This window comes from Oncorhynchus mykiss, chromosome 28, assembly GCF_057628025.1.
Source record: "Oncorhynchus mykiss isolate SJ-2025 chromosome 28, ASM5762802v1, whole genome shotgun sequence".
In the NCBI taxonomy this organism is placed as follows: domain Eukaryota; kingdom Metazoa; phylum Chordata; class Actinopteri; order Salmoniformes; family Salmonidae; genus Oncorhynchus; species Oncorhynchus mykiss.
Window position 1 is genome coordinate 12271638 of NC_143049.1, and position 20588 is coordinate 12292225.

At 40.4% G+C, this 20588-nt stretch overlaps 1 protein-coding gene across 5 annotated transcripts; it reads left to right on the forward strand.

Moving 5' to 3' along the window:
• Positions 1–1975: 1975 nt before the first annotated feature.
• Positions 1976–19967, forward strand: LOC110508537 (outer dense fiber protein 2). Of its 5 annotated transcripts, none has more exons than XM_036966557.2 (17): positions 1976–2256; positions 2852–2980; positions 3079–3208; positions 3354–3485; positions 3719–3793; positions 4313–4384; positions 7355–7471; positions 7842–8027; positions 11243–11352; positions 11523–11658; positions 12994–13104; positions 13237–13341; positions 14838–14996; positions 15598–15698; positions 15973–16135; positions 16664–16789; positions 18502–19967. In XM_036966557.2, the coding sequence occupies exons 2-17, from the start codon at positions 2856–2858 to the stop codon at positions 18679–18681; spliced, it is 2028 nt and encodes a 675-aa protein (XP_036822452.1). In that variant the 5' UTR covers positions 1976–2256; positions 2852–2855; the 3' UTR covers positions 18682–19967. The 5 variants fall into 5 exon arrangements, with proteins under 5 accessions (XP_036822452.1, XP_036822454.1, XP_036822453.1 ...); XM_036966558.2 differs by having other exon boundaries at positions 1999–2256; positions 2836–2980; XM_036966561.2 differs by having other exon boundaries at positions 2008–2256; positions 3079–3232.
• Positions 19968–20588: the final 621 nt, after the last annotated feature.

Sequence of the window (20588 nt, forward strand, 5' to 3'; positions counted from 1 at the left end):
GATTTCTGTCACTGTACATTTCAAAAGTGAAGCACAAATGGTTATATTGACACGTCCGTCCTAGCTCGCTCATTAATGTCTTAATCGAAATTACGGATTGCCTCTTATCCGCTCGTTGTTCCCTTATGCCATAGTTTGTACATCTCAATTGCAGTTGTGTAAAGTATTCAAGAAAAAACAACTTTAAAGTACTACTTAAGTAGTTTTTTGGGGTATCTGTACTTTACTATTTATATTTTTTGACAACTTCTACTTTTACTCCACTACATTCCTAAATAAAATAATGTACTTATTACTCCATACATTTTCCCTGACACCCAAAAGTACTCGTTACATTTTGAATGCTTAACAGGACAGGAAAATGTTCAAATTCACACACATCAAGAGAACATCCCTGGCCACCCCACTGCCTCTGATCTGGCAGACTCACTAAACACAAATGCTTAATTTGTAAATTATGTCTGAGTGTTGGAGTGTGCCCTTAACTATACGTACATTTTTTTTTAAAGTAAAAATTGTGCCGTTTGGATTGCCTAATAGAAGTAACTTGAAATGATTTATACTTTTACTTTTGATACTTAAGTATATGTTTGCAATTACATTTACCTTTAACACTTAAGTATATTTAAAACCAAATACTTTTGGACTTTTACTCAAATAGTATTTTACGGGGTGACATTCACTTTTACTTGAGTCATTTTCTATTAATGTATCTTTACTTTTACTCAAGTATGACAATTGGGTACTTTTTCCACCAATGCTCAATTGTCAGTAGAAACCACATTTGTTTAAGTCAGCCATATCAGCTATGTTTTTTAAAAAGGAAGTAAATTAGGCTGAATTAACTGTTTTGCTGTCAGATAAGGCGTAGCAGTGGTAAGGTGTTGGGACTGCTGTTGAGACAGCTTTGTGTAGGCCTTAACAGTTTGTAGGCACCGTTTGCCACCATTAAAGTGCAATTAATGTATTGTTTAGTTTTTGTATTTAAAAAAAAAAATAATTGCCCCAAGATGTACATGCTAAAATCACCACTGGCAAGGAATGCCAGTTTTGCATTTCTTTTCTCTCATTAATGGGATGCAACTGAAGAAATCGTAGCTCGATTGAATCTTGTAGGGTAATATTTTCCATATCATTATTTCTCTCTCGTTACAGATTCCTCTCTAGCATCTTTGAACAACATGATATTGCATTGACACTACATTCTCACAAGAGAATGACCGCAGCAGGTAACCTAACGGTATTGTTTGTTGTCATTCTTAAAATTCTAATTCATATTGCGCCAAATTTGCTTTACACCCTATGTTCCATAACGTTGGAATGGAATATATTAATGTTATTTCTAGCTACTAATTAGAAACTGCACCATAAATCCAGCTGCATATCGAATGTTGTGATTGCATAAAGGCCATTTACTTTGGCAAATGGCAGGAGTGGGATGTTAGCTAATAAGACTGGTACCCAGACTACCATTGACGGCTTCCACCATTTTAATGTAGTCAAATGAGTGGAACTAAGTGAAGTCATGTCCAACCAGGTCATCAGGAGGGTTCAGCCAATCGTGAAGAAAATGTACTACTTCAAAATTGAGATAGCCTTAATGGCGCTGCCCATGCTGTTTTGGACCCTATAATGGCACCTATACAAAGATGAGTCCTCTATGGTCCCCTCCAAACTTGGATGCCACTTGACTTCACTGTAGCACAGAGTGCTCAAACTGTCTTTGGTACTAGCATTTGAATCCCGTGCAGCATTCATTCGGTTTGACTCCACATATTTTAACATAGAAAATCCATGTGGATGGTTTAAATCAACCTCCAACGTTCATTTGGTTTGCAAACAACAATCACGCTCTCGTCTAGTTGGGTTTGTTTACGTTAGGTCCATACGTCCAATGCCTTAGCCAATCACAAATCGCAGAACAAAAAGGCGGGACTCAAATCAACCAATGGATGCAACGAACGCCATTCGTTTCCTACGGTCGTCACTAATTACCACAAACAGAAAGTCATAAACTCCGCCTATTTCTACAATGTATCTTATTAAAATCCGATTTTAAACCTAACCTTAACCACACTGCTAACTGTATGCCTAACCCTAACTTTAATTAAGACCAAAAAGCTCATTTTTATTTTCATAAAATTGTACGATTTAGCAATTTTGTGGCTGTGGTAACTCGTGACAACCGTTTTCTACAGAGAGCATCAACTGTTGAATAGCAGTAGCACAAAACAAAAGGCACGGTAGTGAATGAAGGTAAAAAACAAGAACATTTAATTCGAAATCTCACCATACCAATCTAGCTAGATATTTCTTGATCGTAGGATATGTGTCTTCGGTTTGAATTAGCTTTCCATCTTCGCAATTCTAACTAACTGGCCAAATTAGCTAGGTACAGTAGCTAACTTGAACTTGTTCTGTTCAGCTTGCTAGCATACTGTAGATACCAAAGGTTGTGTTGCTAATGTTAGCTAGCTACTGTTCTTTAACTCTGAAATGAAGGTCAGAATGGATCAGCTCAGCTAGAAGCTAATGGTAAAAAGAGCACGCGCTGTTTGTAGCCTGACAATATATAATATTAAAGGAAATAGTTAGTCATTGATTGAGACATGGAACAGTTAAATGTTGTCTTGGACCGGTTAGTTAAATAAAATTATACTGTAGCTATACGTGCATTATATTGTACACTGATGTTGACTGTGTCTATCTTATCGTATGCTGTCTATGCACCAATATTTTTCAAAATTTCCTTGTCATTATAGTTGTCTAGTGTATTTTACAAGAGAATGGGATTATTATAGGCAAGCAGTCATGTAAGCCTAACCATATAGCCAGTCCTCTGATCCACCAGAGCCATGTCTTCTGAGGATCCCTTCCAGGACTCTCTAGATGATGATCTAGACTGCTTCTCAGAGCCTGGGAGAGGGAGCAGGATACGCAGCAGTGTCTACACCAAAACCCCAGAGATGGAGAGTAACTGGTGAGGTCCATGAGACACATACACACACTAGCCCACAAACAGCTTTCAGTGTGGATCCAACTGATTTCTAATCCGCTCTCTTTTGACATTATACTTAGTTATGGAGACTATGGAGCCACCGGCGGCAAAAGTCCCCTGATGAAAACATTGATGGATGCAGAAGCAGCGGCCAACTCTGCAGCCGTACAGCTCATGTCGTTCAAGGAGATCCTGGAGGATGATTTTGCCGTAATGTGAAGTCCTTTGTAATTGGTGTGCTTACAGTGTACCTGTTTTTATTTTGAGATGCACAACCCGATATCAAAATGTTCAATTCATGAACAACTTGTTAATGTGTCCAAAGTAAAATTGAATTCATCCTTCTATTATAAAGGACTCAAGACACTCTGCCTCTGATAACCGGCGGATGTCAAGGCAGAGAGGCCTTCTGCTGGAGAAGTTGGAGGTCTTTAAACGGATTAACAAGTCTGTTCGACAGCAACTCCAAGACCTGCAGGATGCAGAGGTTGGTCTTATCAACCAGTTATAATCTGATGGCTAATGACTACTACTTTGGAGGCCTGTCCGGTTGCAATTTATAAGGGGGTCATGCTTATGACAATTTTTACAATGCATTATAACTGCAACATAATGCATTAAACTGTACTTGTGGACTAAAGTCAACTGCAACTTTGTCTTTTTAACTGTTGCGTGAAATAACATGATTTGACTACCTCTTTTTGTCTCCTTTTTTATTAGGCATCTCGAATGGAGACAGACAAACACATTGATCTCTTACTAAAGAAGCTTACGCAGGCTGAGTGTGATAATCTGGTAAATTGCTCCTCATTTGGGTAAAAAAAAAAGAGAACTTCAGACACTCCAGACCTGTATTTAAACACTGAAAAATGAACATAGCGGTGCCAAGGCTGAAGATTTTAAATGGTCTGCCAACATGTTATACATTTTAGTCATTTAGCAGACATACTTATCCAGAGTGATTTACAGGAGCAATTAGGGTTAAGTGCCTTGCTCAAGGACAGATTTTTCACCTAGTCGGCTCTGGGATTCTAACCAGCAACCTTTCGGTTACTGGCCCAACGCTCTTGACTGCTGTGCTACCTGCCGCCTAGAGGGTAGGGTAATTCAGTGCAGTAGTTCAGATGGCTCAATGGGTTGAAACATGGTGCTAGCTAGATTAAGGTTGGGGATTTGATTCAATCCTGCATGGGCCACATGTACTGAACTTGTGTGCTAACTTTGTAAGACACTTGTTCACTATACACATTTGTCATTTTACAGTTGTACTGTGAGTAAGAGAAAAAAATGTTTTTGTTCTTTTGTTTCCACCAGCATTTGAAAAGAAATTTGAACGATAAAGACAAAATGGTGGATGAACTGATGGGTTTGCGGAAGAAAGAAATGGTGAGCTTTGGCCTTTAATTTCACATGAAATACAGTCACATCTGAAATAATTGGCACCCTTGATAAAGATTAGCAAAAAAGTACTGTATAAAATAAATAATACCAAGCTATATTTTATGCTCCAAAAAATTGGGAAATTATATTATTTTATACAATTGCAATGCAATACAATACAAAAAAATAAATTATTATCATATTTATTAACATTATACTTTTTAAGTCAATCTCAGTTTAAGGAACTGTATTGTGGCCTTTCATGGCTTCCTGTTTCATTGGGGTATAAAAATGAGGTAACACGCATGTGAAATCCATTTGTCATCCATCACCAAGGGGAAAGGCAAAGCACTCAGAAATGAAAAGAGACTTGTTGACTTTCATAAATGAGGCAATAGGTACCAAAAAAAATGACAGAAAAAACAAATATATCACTATTAGGGCAACAATTAATAAGTTTAAAACCACTGGAACAGTGGTAAATTTGGCTTCTAGAGGACCCAAGTGCATCTTGTCCCCACACACAGTGGGGAAGATGGTTCGGGAGGCAAAAGAAGTCCAAGGGCCAGTATTGGAGAATTACAGAACGCATTGTGGAGTCACAAAGTCTCCAAATCTACAATTAGACACCACCTCCATGCCAATAGTCTGAAAGGGTTGCCATAAAAAGAGCCTTCATTGAGAGAAACCAACCAATGTCAATGCCTGGAGTTTGCTAAAGGTCATTGGCACTTGGATTGGAACCAGTGTTATGGTCAGACGAAAATCAAGCTCTTTGGACTTTGGGGTGGTGGGTTTGGCCTCTAAAGAAGGATGCATATGCAGAAAATATCCTCATACCTTTTGTAGGATATGGTGGTGGATCTTTGATGTTATGGTGCTGTTTTGCTTCCAATGGTTCTGGGGCCCTTGTCAACGGCATCATGAACTCTACCAAGTAGTAGGTCATTTTAGCAGAACACCTGGTTGCCTCTCTTACCAGAAAATCAACATTTTGCAATGGTCATTTTCATTGGAAACCTGTGGTTTGAATTGAAGGCTGTGCATGAGCGCAGAATGAAGGATATTGAGGAACTGGAAAGATTCTATATGACGGAATGGTTGGTCTAAGATCCCTACCAATGTGTACTTCAATATCATAAGACATTATAGAAAAAGGCCAACCACCCTTATCCTTGCAAGCAATTCTATTAATGTAAAATAATATAATAAAAAATGTTGTTTTAGCCTACAATATATACACTGCTCAAAAAAATAAAGGGAACACTAAAATAACACATCCTAGATCTGAATGAATGAAATATTCTTATTAAATACTTTTTTCTTTACATAGTTGAATGTGCTGACAACAAAATCACACAAAAAGTATCAATGGAAATCAAATTTATCAACCAATGGAGGTCTGGATTTGGAGTCGCACTCAAAATGAAAGTGGAAACCACACTACAGGCTGATCCAACTTTGATGTAATGTCCTTAAAACAAGTCAAAATTAGGCTCAGTGGTGTGTGTGTGTCCTCCACGTGCCTGTATGACCTCCCTACAACGCCTGGGCATGCTCCTGATGAGGTGGCGGATGGTCTCCTGAGGGATCTCCTCCCAGACCTGGACTAAAGCATCTGCCAACTCCTGGACAGTCTGTGGTGCAACGTGGCGTTGGTGGATGGAGCGAGACATGATGTCCCAGATGCGCTCAATTGGATTCAGGTCTGGGGAACGGGCAGGCCAGTCCATAGCATCAATGCCTTCCTCTTGCAGGAACTGCTGACACACTCCAGCCACATGAGGTCTAGCATTGTCTTGCATTAGGAGGAACCCAGTGCCAACCGCACCAGCATATGGTCTCACAAGGGGTCCTAGGATCTCATCTCGGTACCTAATGGCAGTCAGGCTACCTCTGGCGAGCACATGGAGGGCTGTGCGGCCCCCCCAAAGAAATGCCACCCCACACCATGACTGACCCACCGCCAAACCGGTCATCCTGGAGGATGTTGCAGGCAGCAGAACGTTCTCCACGGCATCTCCAGACTCTGTCACGTCTGTCACGTGCTCAGTGTGAACCTGCTTTCATCTGTGAAGAGCACAGGGCGGTGGTGAATTTGACAATCTTGGTGTTCTCTGGCAAATCCCAAACGTCCTGCACGGTTTTGGGCTGTAAGCACAACCCCCACCTGTGGACGTCGGGCCCTCATACCACCCTCATGGAGTCTGTTTCTGACTGTTTGAGCAGACAAATGCACATTTGTGGCCTGCTGGAGGTCATTTTGCAGGGCTCTGGCATTGCTCCTCCTTGCACAAAGGCAGAGGTAGCAGTCCTGCTGCTGGGTTGTTGCCCTCCTACGGCCTCCTCCACGTCTCCTGATGTACTGGCCTGTCTCCTGGTAGCGCCTCCATGCTCTGGACACTACGCTGACAGACACAGCAAACCTTCTTGCCACAGCTCGCATTGATGTGCCATCCTGGATGAGCTGCACTACCTGAGTTGTAGACTCCGTCTCATGCTACCACTAGAGTGAAAGCACCGCCAGCATTCAAAAGTGACCAAAACATCAGCCAGGAAGCATAGGAACTGAGAAGTGGTCTGTGGTCACCACCTGCAGAACCACTCCTTTATTGGGGGTGTCTTGCTAATTGCTATACTTTCTACCTGTTGTCTATTCCATTTGCACAACAGCATGTGAAATTGATTGTCAATCAGTGTTGCTTCCTAAGTGGACAGTTTGATTTCACAGAAGTGTGATTGACTTGGAGTTACATTGTGTTGTTTAAGTGTTCCCTTTATTTTTTGGAGCAGTGTAGTATCTCAGTATTTGTATTTATTTTATACAGTGTTTTTTGCTCATCTTCATCAAGCGTGCCAGTCATTTTGGATGTGACTACATTTTGTACAACGATAAAACACATTGACAAAGGAATAAATCATACTGTTTGAAAGCAGTGTCCTCATACCAGCTCTTTCTGCTTTGATGCTCCACAGGAGAACACCGAGAATGCGGTCCATGCCACCAAGTCTGTGGAGACCACACGTGCTCACCTGCAGGGCCAGCTACACAGCAAAGAGGCCGACAACAACCGTCTCACCGTGCAGCTCCGGGTAACACACAAGTTCAGGCATCAGTCTATTAGTCAGTCAATCAATCACTATATTGTCTGAGTTGGGAAAGGTGTATTTCTAAGCCTTAACCATTCTGACTGTAGAATAAGACACCGGTAAAGTAAAGGAGCTAGTTTGCAGTCAGTATTATGCTTCCAGCCTGTGTGTGTGATGTCTGGGACTGTTGGGAAGAAAGACAGCAAAAAGTAGACATTTCTGTTTCACAAAGAATAGTCTTCTACAACCCATTCAAGACAGATGTCGTCCATGAGTGAAATCCTATCTTGTTGTCACCAGGCTAGAGATAATTATTTAGATATGTTGAAAGTTTAAACAGTCAGTGTTTGTTCCCTGTCTTTCTTTCTCCCAGGGTTTGGAGAGACAGCTGACTGAGCAGAAGCTGGAGATAGATGGCCTGAGGGGGGAGATCTCCAGTGTGTCTGAGAAGGCAGAACAGGAGAAAGAGGGCCTGAAGAAGGCCACCCGTGCCCAGAAACAGAGGGCCGAGAGGTTCGAAGCTGCCGTGGATAAATGTTACACTCAGCTGAGGGAGAAGGTATGTATGGGTGATGTGGGGAGTCAGTTTGGTGGTCATCATTTTCTCTTCCCCAGGGTTTAGTTCAGGCTGGAGAACACGTTTTGAATCCAGGAGATACTACATGTACTTGTCCAATAACACCACAGCTTTTTTAGTTGTATTTTTTGTAATACTTTTTATATATTGGTTTTAGATCACATTAGAATCCCAACGAGATATACACATTTACACCCCCCCCCCCCAACATGAAAAGGAAGTAATTAACCTCAACACACCGACAGTCAGCATTTCATAAAACAATATAATGGTACGCGGACACGCACCCACACATGCATACACACATCTGCACTTCTACAGTCGCATACATGCACCCATTCTCACACACATCCACCGACACACACACACACGTGTCCACAAACACCCATCTGTTTCAAACATGTACATTTGATCTCCTGTTAGGGCCTATAAATATTTGACAATATAATGTCAGTTTTCTATACTTTTTCCCATCGTATCTCAGAGTTATTTGGTTTCTTATTCTATGAGTTATCATTTACCATACTATAGATTTAATTAATTGTTTCTTCCCAATTACTTATTTGTGGTGCCAGGGGTTTAAGCCAGTTTCTAGTCATCTGTTTAAGTGCTGTTATTCTCAGAATTCTGAAAAGATACTTATCATTTTGGAGGACCAGTGTATGAGGGGTTCTCCCAAGGAACATGTGTTCTGGATTTAGAGAACGTGAGTGTTCAAGCATATCATCCAGTACTTTATATACTTCGGTCCAGAAATGATTGAGGACTGTGCAGGAATATAGTATGTGGATGTGATTAGCCCTGCTCTCCCCGCAGTTACGCCAGCAATTTGGTGTGATGTCACAGTTGTATTGTTGTTGTATTATAGGAGTTATGAAACATCTTGACTGAATTGTCCAAGAGTATTCCCTACAGAGTAGAGTTGGTTGTCTTGGACTTGTTCTTCTAGATATGTCCTCCCATTCCTCTGCGGTTGTTACTATTTGCAGCTCGTCTAACCAATTGGTTTTCACTATAATGTTCTCATCTTTTGTTTCTTCTTCGATAATTCTGTGCCCCAGCACATTCTTGGCATTTACTCTCTTAGATGTCTTTTCTGTATATCAATTTAAAGAATGTACAGTGCCTTCGGAATGTTTTCAGACCCCTTGACGTTTTCCACATTTTGTTACGTTACAGCCTTATTCTACAATTGATTGAATTAGGGATGCACCGATATGACATTTTTTGCCTGATACTAATATCCAATTTTTTTCCTTGCCAAAAAAAAACAATACCGATTCATAATTTTTTTTAAAGGCCTTTTAAGTATTATAGTACAGTTAAATATTTGAGACACACACACTGACCAAAAATTTATTTAGTTGGCATTTGCGTACACTACCGTTCAAAAGTTTGGGGTCACTTAGAAATGTCCTTGTTTTTGAAAGAAAAGCACGTTTTTTTGTTGTCCATTAAAATAACATCAAATTGATCAGAAATACAGTGTAGAGTTTGCTAATGTTGTAAATGACTATTGTAGCTGGAAACGGCTCATTTAACAAAAATATTAATATCTACACAGGCATACAGAGGCCCATTATCAGCAACCATCACTCCTGTGTCCCAATGGCACGTTGTGTTAGGTAATCCAAGTTTATCATTTTAAAAGGCTGATTGATCATTAGAAAACCCTTTTGCAATTATGTTAGCACAGCTGAAAACGGTTGTCCTGCTTAAAGAAGCAATACAACTGGCCTTCTAAAGAACTTTATTTCTGAAACGTGTCAGTCTATTCTTGTTCTGAGAAATTATTTTTTTGTTTGTTGATACAGCATCGTCTTTCAATCCGAAAAGAATAAGTTTTTGGGTATAAACTTTATAAGGGCTCCATCTGACATTCCTCTGCACTGACACTCACAACTTTTTCTCCGCTGGCACAGTTTGATTATCAGTCTGTCTCCATGTAGCGGTTGATGCTGGGTTCATCCATACAATAATGGATTTTAGTTGGTCGGGCTTGTTTTATGTTTGATTGTTTTAAGTTTGACACAGGCTTTTCTTGCTCCCCAGATGAATTTCCTCAGGAATGTGTCCCACCTTTCTAAAAGTATTTGGAGTAATAGTTATTGGTTGATTCTGGAACAGGAATACACACATCTTGGGAGAACGTTCATTTGAATCGTTTTTCATTCTTCCTGTTCTTGTTAAAGGTACTAATTTCCATCTTTTGTAGGTCCTGTTTATGCTGATTTTCCAGTGTTCCTAACTTATACTGATGCAGTTTCATCAGATCTTGGTATTTGAGTTTGTTTTGATCCCATTTAAGTTTAAACTTTGTTTTGATATCTTGGGATATTGGTTGACCTACCGTCATTCTGTCTGATTTCACTGTATTCAGTCTGTACTGAGATACGACACTTGTTGTGCTTTATCCATAGTGGTGGGAACTGACTGGTAGGTTTGCTCAGTAGAGAATCGCATCGTCTGCATATATTGCTAAGTTGTGTTCTTCCTGATTGTTTGTTATACACTGAGTGTACAAAACATTAGGAACACCTTCCTGATATTGAGTTGCACCCCCTTTTGCCCTCAAAACGGCCTCAATTCGTCGAGGCATGGACTCTATAAGGTGTCAAAAGCGTTCCACAGGGATGCTGGCCCATGTTGACTCCAATGCTTCCCACAGTTGTTAAGTTGGCTGGATGTCCTTTGGGTGGTGGACCATTCTTGATACACAAGGGAAACTGTTGAGCATGAAAAACCCAGCAGTGTTGTAGTTCTTGACACACTCAAACCGGTGCCTCTGGCAACTGCTACGATACCCCATTCAAAGGCACTGAAATCTTTTGTCTTGACCATTCACCCTCTGATTGACACACATACACAATCCATGTCTCAATTGTCTCAAGGCTTAAAACTCCTTCTTTAACCTGTCCTCCCCTTCATCTACACTGATTTGATGTGAATTTAACAGGTGACATTAAGTTATCATAGCATTCACCTGGGCAGTCTATGTCATAGAAAGAGCCGAGTGAGTTCTTAATGTTTTGTGCACTCATTGTATTTTCATCTAACGGTTCTATACTTAAAATGAAGATGGAAGGCTTTTTAAAACTTTTGTTACGGTGTTCCCTACTGAACGCGACCCAGGTATTCCGTTGTTCCTTGCCAGTGACAGTAAACTGATTTATGTTATGTGGCATGACGACATGTAGGATGTTCAGCTGGCAGAGGCTTGTTCAGAGAGGGACACGTGGCGGAGACAACAGGAGCAGAAGACAAACGCGAGAATTCTGCTTGATGCACAGATAGGACTACTGAAAGGGTATGTCGTTTCTCATTTTGACCTGGACACAAAAAAGCCTGGCATATTGTTAATCCAGGTCTTTGAGGCAATCAATGTTGTTCTTTTCATTTGCAAAGCTTTTCACATTTTCTCCTCACAGAAAGTAGAAGTGGGGCAAGTGGCAATTGCTTATTGATGTTTCATTACAGCCAAATAGCCGACATTACTGCGAAGCTACAGAAGGAGAGTGACGAATTCACTGCTGCAAACGAGGTCTTACTGCTAAAAGTGGAAAAACTCTACGCTGAAAACGGAGACATTGGCCTGGAGAACGCAACCCTCAAGGTAGGACAATTAAACACCAATATAGACCTTTTAAGTTGTGTATGCACCTACCAAAAACTATTGATTTACTTCACCCTGAGCCATGGATTAGCCCCAAATGATCTAAACTACCACATCTATAAACACATTTTGTAAACTAACAAACCTAGCTCTACTGCTTTTGAATTTGTGTACCTTTTCTGTTTATTCTAACATGTAAAACGTCTTCCCACCTTAATACAGGATGATATGTTTCTACACTCCCCTCTATGTATCTGGACAGTGACGCTAACATTTTACATTTGGCTCTATACTCCAGCATGTTGGATTTGAGGTCAAATGTTTCATATGAGGCGACAGTACAGAATCTCAATTTTTTTTTTATTTGAGGGTTTTACCATGCATGTTTTACCGTTTAGAAATGAAAACACTTTATATGTCTAGTCCACCCATTTGAAGAAGTCATAAGTAATTTGGCCAAATTCACATATAGTGTATTAAAGTAGTGAAAGGTTTGGTATTTGGTCCCATATTCCTTGCACTCAATAACTACTTCAAGCTTGTGACTACAAACTTGCATCTGCCGTTTGTTTTGGTTGTGTTTCGGGTTATATTTTACCCAAAAGGAACTGAATGGTGAAAGTAAGAATAGAAGATGTTTCTGAACACTTCTACATTTATGTGCATGCTACTATGATCATGAATAATCATGAATGAATCGCGGATAATCACGAGTAGTAAGGCTTACAGTGGTAGAAATAGCATAACCTTCCCTGTTATTGGTAATGCTGAGCGGTTAGCATGTTTTTGTTGTATCCTCTGTAACCTTCTCACTCATCATTATTCACGATTCATTCATGTTTTTTCCTAATCATGGCATTATCAGGATAAATTTACATGTGTTCAGAAACATCTTACCTACTCACTTAGAAAGAATTACTCATCGTGCACTTCCTATTAGGCAAAACATGATCTAAAACACAACTACAACACTCACAAGCTTGACGTAGTCATTGTGTGGCAGGAATGCCGGACCAAATACTACACTTTTGATCACTTTAATACACTTTGAGGGAATTTGTCCAAATACTTATGACTTCTTCAAATGGGGGGACTAGATACATAAAGTGCTTCCATTTCCAAGCAGTCAAACAGATTTGTATGAATATACCCTCACATTTTATTAAATGTCGCCTGATCTCAAATCTAAAACGCTGGAGCCCAGAGCCACATTTTAAAATGTTAGCTTCACTGTCCGAAAACACCTATGGAGGGGGAGTGTATGTATGGTTATTAGTGTGTGGTTTGTTCCCACCATGTTTAGGATTCTATTTGTGTATTTATCTCCGGTTCCAGGCGTCCATCGTTGAGTTGGAGCTGCAGCTGGTCCATTCTAAAGCGGCGCTGAAAGAGGAGAGCGCCGTCTCACAGGAGAGGAATGACCAAGCAGAACAGTATCAGAGTCAGGCAGGGATCCCGCACCCCACCACACGTCCAAGTTCCCATACCCACTGAATCCTATTTGAATGTATTGAGAGACTAAAAGGTAAGGCAGCAGCTGTCTGTTTTATTCGCCTCCTATTGCCTCACATCTCTCAGGTGGCAGAGCTTCAACTGGAGGTGGAGGATCTGAAGATGAAGTTGGATGGTTTTCTGAGGGAAGCCGAGAACACCAGAGAAGGAAGAGATGCGGAAGTGAAGAAGGTGAAGTCTTCTGTTGGCTACATTCAAATCAAAGTTTTCTTTGTCACGTGCGCCGAATACAACCGGTGTAGACCTTACAATGAAATGCTGAATACAACCGGTGTAGCCCTGACAGTGAAATGCCGAATACAACCGGTGTAGACCTTACAGTGAAATGCCGAATACAACAGGTGTTGTAGACCTTACAGTGAAATGCTTACTTAGACTCTAACCAACAGTGCAAAAAAGGTATTAGGTGAACAGTAGGTAAGGAGAAAAATAAAAACGACAGTGAAAAATAACAGTAGCGAGGCTATATACAGTAGCGAGGCTATATACAGTAGCGAGGCTATATACAGTAGCGAGGCTATATACAGTAGCGAGGCTATATACAGTAGCGAGGCTATAACAGTAGCGAGGCTACATACAGGCACCGGTTAGTCAGGCTGATTGAGGTAGTATGTTCATGTAGATATGGTTAAAGTGACTATGCATATATGATAAACAGAGAGTAGCAGTAGCGTAAAGGAGGGGTTGGCGGGTGGTGGGTGGCAGGACACAATGCAGATAGTCCGGTTAGCCAACATGCGGGGGACACTGGTTAGTTGGGCCAATTGAGGTAGTATGTACATGAATGTATAGTTAATGTGACTATGCATATATGATAAACAGAGAGTAGCAGCAGCTTTGTCTTAAAGGGATAATTCTGGATTTTGGCAATGAGCTAGCATGCTAGTAGATAACCATAGACTTCCAGTTATTGCTCTAAAGCTAGTTAGCATTTTCTCGCAAAACTAGCTCTAACTTCCTTCATACTGGACACCGAGACATAAAAATGGTATCTACAAGTTCATCTCACTCTAGGGAAGTAGATAAAGGGCCTCGTTGCCAAAAATCCCAAAGTATCTCTTTAAATTGGTTTGTGTCGTTCATAATTAAAGCAAGAGAGGGCTCACTCAACAGAATAGAATATCAAATTGCGTAAAATAGTTTGAGACACAAACACTACTTGGTTCAGTAAAATTAAAATGAATGTGATATCCTGTATGTTTTGATATTTGTTTACTGACATTTGTAGTTGTTTCTGGTCTTTCCCGTACCCACGCATGTGCTGTTAACCATTTCAAAGTGCACAGTGCACAGCTTCACATTTATCCTCGGCGTAAAAACCAACGTATGCTGTCATTTTAGAATTCAGTGATCACTGGGGTTCTCTAGTCTCCATCCTAATCTATGGTTCAACTATCGACACGTCAGTTTAACAGGACTGGAATTTAACTGCTGCTTCTGATTAAACCACATTTTGCTGAAAGACTTCAAAATATTCTCTCTGAGGGGGAAAAAAACACATCCGTGGTGAATGGCCATGCCCTGCTTCCGCATACATTTCCTATGCTTCAGTTCCCAGTTAGGGTCCAGGCGGTGGCTGCACCTCTCTGAGTAGCTTTCAATCAGTCACTAACATTTCTCTGCTCCCCTGCCTTGCCGGCCTGCACGCCCCTCCCCCGGGACCCCAGGTGAGGCTGGAGCTGGAGGGGCGCGTGAGGGAACTGGAAGAGTACCCTGAGTTACTGGGCACCGCGGAGCAGAGTCTGGCGGAGTGCCAGGACAACCTGAGGCGCTCGGAGAAGAGATGTGCAGACAAGGCAGAGGCCATTAGACAACTGCAGGTTAAGGTGTGCGTATGACGAAATGTCATTTGTCGATGGGCAAGTAAGCACTGAGGTGGTGGAGTACAGTATCTACCACCAGATGTCAGTCAAACCCCATGTATGGTTTCCCATTATACTGTTAGAATTACATCTCCATGTTATTCTAGAGCATCCCTCGGTTCCTGCTTTGAGTTGGTGTTGAGGTTTGTGATTGGATGTACTTGGATTGCAGTAAAAAAAAAAAAAGCCCTATGTGCCCCTTTTGTAGTTTTGTGTGTTTTGTAAAGCTGTGATGATCACCTTCAACTGTTTTAAAATGTGTTTCTATGAATGTTTCGGCGCTGTCCAATCAACGCTTGCCTTTTTTTTGAATGTTCCTCATATCACCGTTGTACAGTGTTGTGTGCTGTGTTGGTGACTTGATAAGCCAATGTAATTTCAGTAATTGCGTGGTGCAACTCTTTAGTGTTGCGCTGTATATGTTTGAACCCCCATTCAAGTCCCTGTTAGTCAAGACTATTCAACTGAACATACATTCAGCATCTGTCATATCATTGAGTCATAGTCCAATTGCATGTTTTTTTTTTTTGGCCTAACCACCAAGGTATGATTATTGTGCGTCCAGGTGGAGAGACAGGGGGAGAAGACGAGGTCGTCGATGGACATGAAGGAGTCTATCCACGAGGCCAACTCACAGCTACGGCAAAAATGGGAGGCTCTTCAAAGGTAAGGTTATTACTACTTTCTCTTCTTTTGAAAGAATGAATACATTCTTCCGTTTTGCTTTTTGGTTTTCAAACTAGATTCCTCTATTTGTCATGTCAAAGTACATTAGCGACATTGAAGATATATTGTATTGTTTTTTTTATATACGTTTTTACGCTTGCCCTGGGTGAATTCTGAAATGTTCTGAAATGTTAATGTACTGCTTGTGACTTGGGTATGGGTTACGAATGTGTTATGAATGGGTTCCTTATGCATTGCCGATGATGTATTCCAGGCAGATGGAGGAGCTTCATGGGGAGAACCAGGAGCTGGTCCGTAGGCTGGCAGGGCAGGAGGAGTCGCTACACTACAGCAGCAGGCAGCTAGAACAGCGCTCAGCAGACTGCCAGGCTCTCAACAGACAACTGGAGGCAGCAGTGGCCGATGTCAGGCAACAGGTACTCGGGGGTTAAATTTCTCCGTCACTCCATCACTGGATTTTCCTTGTCATTTTTTGTATTTATTTTTTACGTTTTAGATTGAAAAGGACTGGAATTGGTCAAACTTGAAGTTTTAAAACATGTACAAAATGATCCTATTTCCTTAAAAGCATGATGTTCATTATGCAGGTTAACCTGACAATGGATTTGAGATCGGCCTAAGTTTCAGTGGTGGGATTATTTTTTTACTTTAACCCCTAGGTATGATTGCTCCTGGATAGGATATTTTAATGTGTGGATGTGGACAGTGTGTAATGCTCATACACTCAGCATATGGTTTTATTCAAATCCAGTGTATGTGTACATAGAAGCAAATTCAAATGCTCAGAATAAAGGTTCATATTAAGTGGAACCAATGTTCCCCGAAGGGGAATGGAAAGGCACAGAAGCAAATTGAAGATGGTGTTTTTTAGGGGATGAGTTCCTGTCGATATGTGTGGTTTTCTTTTTGACACATCTCGTAATCTTTATTTATCTCATGCCGAGGTTTCCAAAGTCAAAGACAAAGCCGCCTCCAGAGAAAGTTCCCTTCAGACCAGAATCCTGGAGCTGGAGGCTGAGAAGAGCAGAAGAGAGAATGAGCTGAAACATATGAAACAAAGCAAGCAGTCAGTAAGTACCAGACACAATCTCATACAGTGCCTTCAGAAAGAATTCACATCCCTAGACTTTTTCCACATTGTGTTGCGTTACAGACAAATTTAAAATCTATTAAGTTTTTTTTTGTGTGTGTGACTGGCCTACACACAATACCCCATATTGTCAGTGGAATTATGTTTTTCAACATTTTGACAAATTTAATAAAAAATGAAAAGCTAAAATGTCTTGATTAAGTATTGTTCCTCTTTTTTTTAATGGCAAGCCTAAATAAATTAAGGAGTAGAAATAGGCTTTACAAGTCCCATAATAAGTTGCATGGACTCTGTGTAATAATAGTTTTTAATGTAATTTTTTAATGACAACATCATCTCTGGACTGCACACATACAATTATCTGTAAGGTCCAATGCCTCGCAAAGAAGGGCACCTATTGGTAGATTGTTTTTTTTTAAAAAGCAGACATTGAATATCCCTTTGAGTATGGTAAAGTTATTAATTCCACTTTGGATGGTGTATCAATACACCCAGTCACTACAAAGATACAGGCTTCCTTCCTAATTCAGTTGCCAAAGAGGAAGGAAACCGCTCAGTGATTTCACTATGAGGCAATTTTTTAAAACATGTTGAGTTTAATGGCTGTGATAGGGGAAAAGTGAGGATGGATCAACAACATTGCAGTTACTCCACAATGCTAAGCTAATTGACAGGGTGAAAAGAAGGAAGCATGTACAGAATAAAAATATTCAAAAAAATGCATCCTGTTTGCAACAAGGCACTAAAGTAATACTGGAAAAAATTATGTGGCAAAGCAATTCACTTTTTGTCCTGAACACAAAGTGTTATGTTTGGGGCAAATCCATCACAACACATTACTGAGTACCACTCCATATTTCCAAGCATAGTGGTGGCTGCATCATGTTATTGTTATCATTAAGGGCTGGGGAGTTTTTCAGGATAAAAAGAAACGGAATGGAGCTAAGCACAGGCAAAAACCTGCTTTTCACCAGACACTGGGAGGTGAATTCACATTTCAGCAGGACAATAACCTAAAACACAAGGCCAAATCTACACTGGAGTTGCATACCAAGGCCAAATCTACGAAGGTGTTGCTTACCAAGAAGACAGTGAATGTTCCTGAGTGCCCGAGTTAGTTTTTACTTAAATCTACTTGAAAATCTATGGCAAGACCTGAAAAAGGTTCTCTAGCAATGATCAACAACCAATTTGACAGGGCTTGAAGAATTACAAGTATTGACTCAGGGGTGTGAATACTTATGTAAATGAGATTTTCATTTTGAATACATTTGCTAAAATCTCTAAAAACATGCTTTCACTTTGTCATTTATAGGGTATTGTGTGTAGATGGGGGATATTGTAGCTACGATAGCCTACTGCTAACCATGTGACATTTTCCCCCATATCCCTCAAAGCTAATGAGAACACAGTACATAACTTTTTGATGCCATACAATACGCAATGAATCAGACCAGTTTTCTATTTTAAAGCATAGTAGTACATACTGTACATTTGTCAGGTCAATGGATTGATTCCTTGGTGAATGAAATCATGTTAAGTGTTGATAACTGTTGTTTTGAGTTTGAGCGTAAAGCCTTATTGTCCTATGTGTATGAGCATATTTTCTGAGATTGTTGTTTTTACCTTGACTGCACTACAAATGTCCAAATTTGGACAATAAAGAGATTGATTGGTTGTGTTGCTCTGCAGGCTGAGAAGCAATTTGAGGTGCGTCTAAAGGACCTGCAGCTCAGCCTGGACCAGTCAAAAAGCCACAAACAGAGCATTCAGAACTACGTAGACTTCCTCAAAAACTCTTACGCCACCATGTTTGACGAGGGACTACCACAGGCACCATCTAGTTTTGGATCATCCTACTTTTTAAAATGATGATTACTCCGGTATGTGTGTTTGTGGTGTGTAATGTGTATTGTTGGTTCAATCATGTACAATGTATGAGCATTATTTAAGAATAATGTGTTTGACAAGCAATGATTCGGCACATATACATTTTATGTTCGATAATGTCCATGTAAATGTTTATATAGATCAGCTAATACTTTTTTTTTGTCCATTTATAAATAGAATTTCAATAAGGTTTATAATGGCATATTGTACAGACCGTTTTCATCACAGAATCCAATTACAGAACCGCCACAGCCAATGTGTTTTTCTCTAGTCTTAAGTTTGTTTATCACTCTTCGTGCTGTGCAGGATGTGGGAGCCTCTGAGAGCCAGTTTCATGTTCTGTTTGGGATCTCACTGTATCCAGGGTTTTGCTCAGGAGTTGTCTGTCAACACTTTGCATAACACTAGGAGGAGAGGAAACAATCTGATGTAATGCCAACATCTGAAAAAAAGGTACAGTTGCTTCAGTTGTCAGGCCTGGTTTCATCACAGGATCTCCAGAAATCCAATATACAGTGCCTTGCGAAAGTATTCGGCCCCCTTGAACTTTGCGACCTTTTTCCACATTTCAGGCTTTAAAGATATAAAACTGTATTTTTTTGTGAAGAATCAACAACAAGTGGGACACAATCATGAAGTGGAATGACATTTATTGGATATTTCAAACCTTTTTAACAAATCAAAAACTGAAAAATTGGGCGTGCAAAATTATTCAGCCCCTTTACTTTCAGTGCAGCAAACTCTCTCCAGAAGTTCAGTGAGGATCTCTGAATGATCCAGAACAATGACCCAACACACATCCAGGCTGTGTAAAGGCTATTTGACCAAGAAGGAGAATGATTGCGTCCGAGTGCTGCATCAGATGACCTGGCCTCCACAATCACCCAACCTCAAACCCAATTGAAATGGTTTGGGATGAGTTGGACCGCAGAGTGAAGGAAAAGCAGCTAACAAGTGCTCAGCATATGTGGGAACTCATTCAAGACTGTTGGAAAAGCATTCCAGGTGAAGCTGGTTGAGAGAATGCCAAGAGTTTGAAAAGTTGTCTTCAAGGCAAAGGATGGCTACTTTGAAGAATCTAAAATATACAAACACCTTATTTGATTACTACATGATTCCATATGTGTTATTTCATAGTTCTGATGTCTTCACTTATTTTACAATGTAGAAATAGTGAAAATAAAGAAAAACCCTTGAATAAGTAGGTGTATCCAAACTTTTGACTGGTACTGTATGTAAAAGACAATAAATACAAAAATTCAACAAACGTAGCTGCAACGTGAACCACAGGATGCTTCTTTACTTCCCCTCTTGTTCTCTTTCTGTTTCACTTTTGATGTGTTGAGTTGTAGAGGTTTTTGGGGTATACTGAAAGGCTTCCAGTCTAAATAACAGGAACCTTGGCACATCTCATTGCTTTGTTACATAAGCTTGACTTGACATGTGTGATGACATCCAGGAACATTTGTTCCTCCTTGTGAGAGTCAGAGATGGACAGTGTCATTCCCATTGGGCCTAATCACTAATTACTGTTGTCCTGTGTTGCCTTTCACTGATTATTAGATAGCCATACATTCTTTGTTAGGGTGTATTAGCTGGAAGTCATAAGTTGGACCAAAGAGTGTGATGATGACTTCATTCTATTCGGCTTTGCCATTCATCGTTAAAGGCACAGATCCAGGATTTCTAAATTACAGCCAGAGACTGGAGAGGCTGTAATTTAGAAGTTTCTAACCTCTCTTTTACAGCATTCACAGAAGAGAAGGTTTTGTGGTGGGTATAGGAAACACGTCAATGCTTACGCTTTGACTGCCTTGACCATGAAGAGAAGAAAAACTGCAATTGATTAGTTGTACAGAATACTCAGTGTACTGGGCCACCGTTTGGTT

Excerpts from the sequence above, each read along its gene's own strand:
- LOC110508537 (XM_036966557.2), top strand. The coding sequence starts at position 2,856 with ATGTCTTCTGAGGATCCCTTCCAGGACTCTCTAGATGATGATCTAGAC. Across the intron at positions 3,486-3,718 it reads AAGACCTGCAGGATGCAGAG|GCATCTCGAATGGAGACAGA; the intron begins GTTGGTCTTATC and ends CTTTTTTATTAG. Across the intron at positions 11,659-12,993 it reads TGGAGAACGCAACCCTCAAG|GCGTCCATCGTTGAGTTGGA; the intron begins GTAGGACAATTA and ends CTCCGGTTCCAG.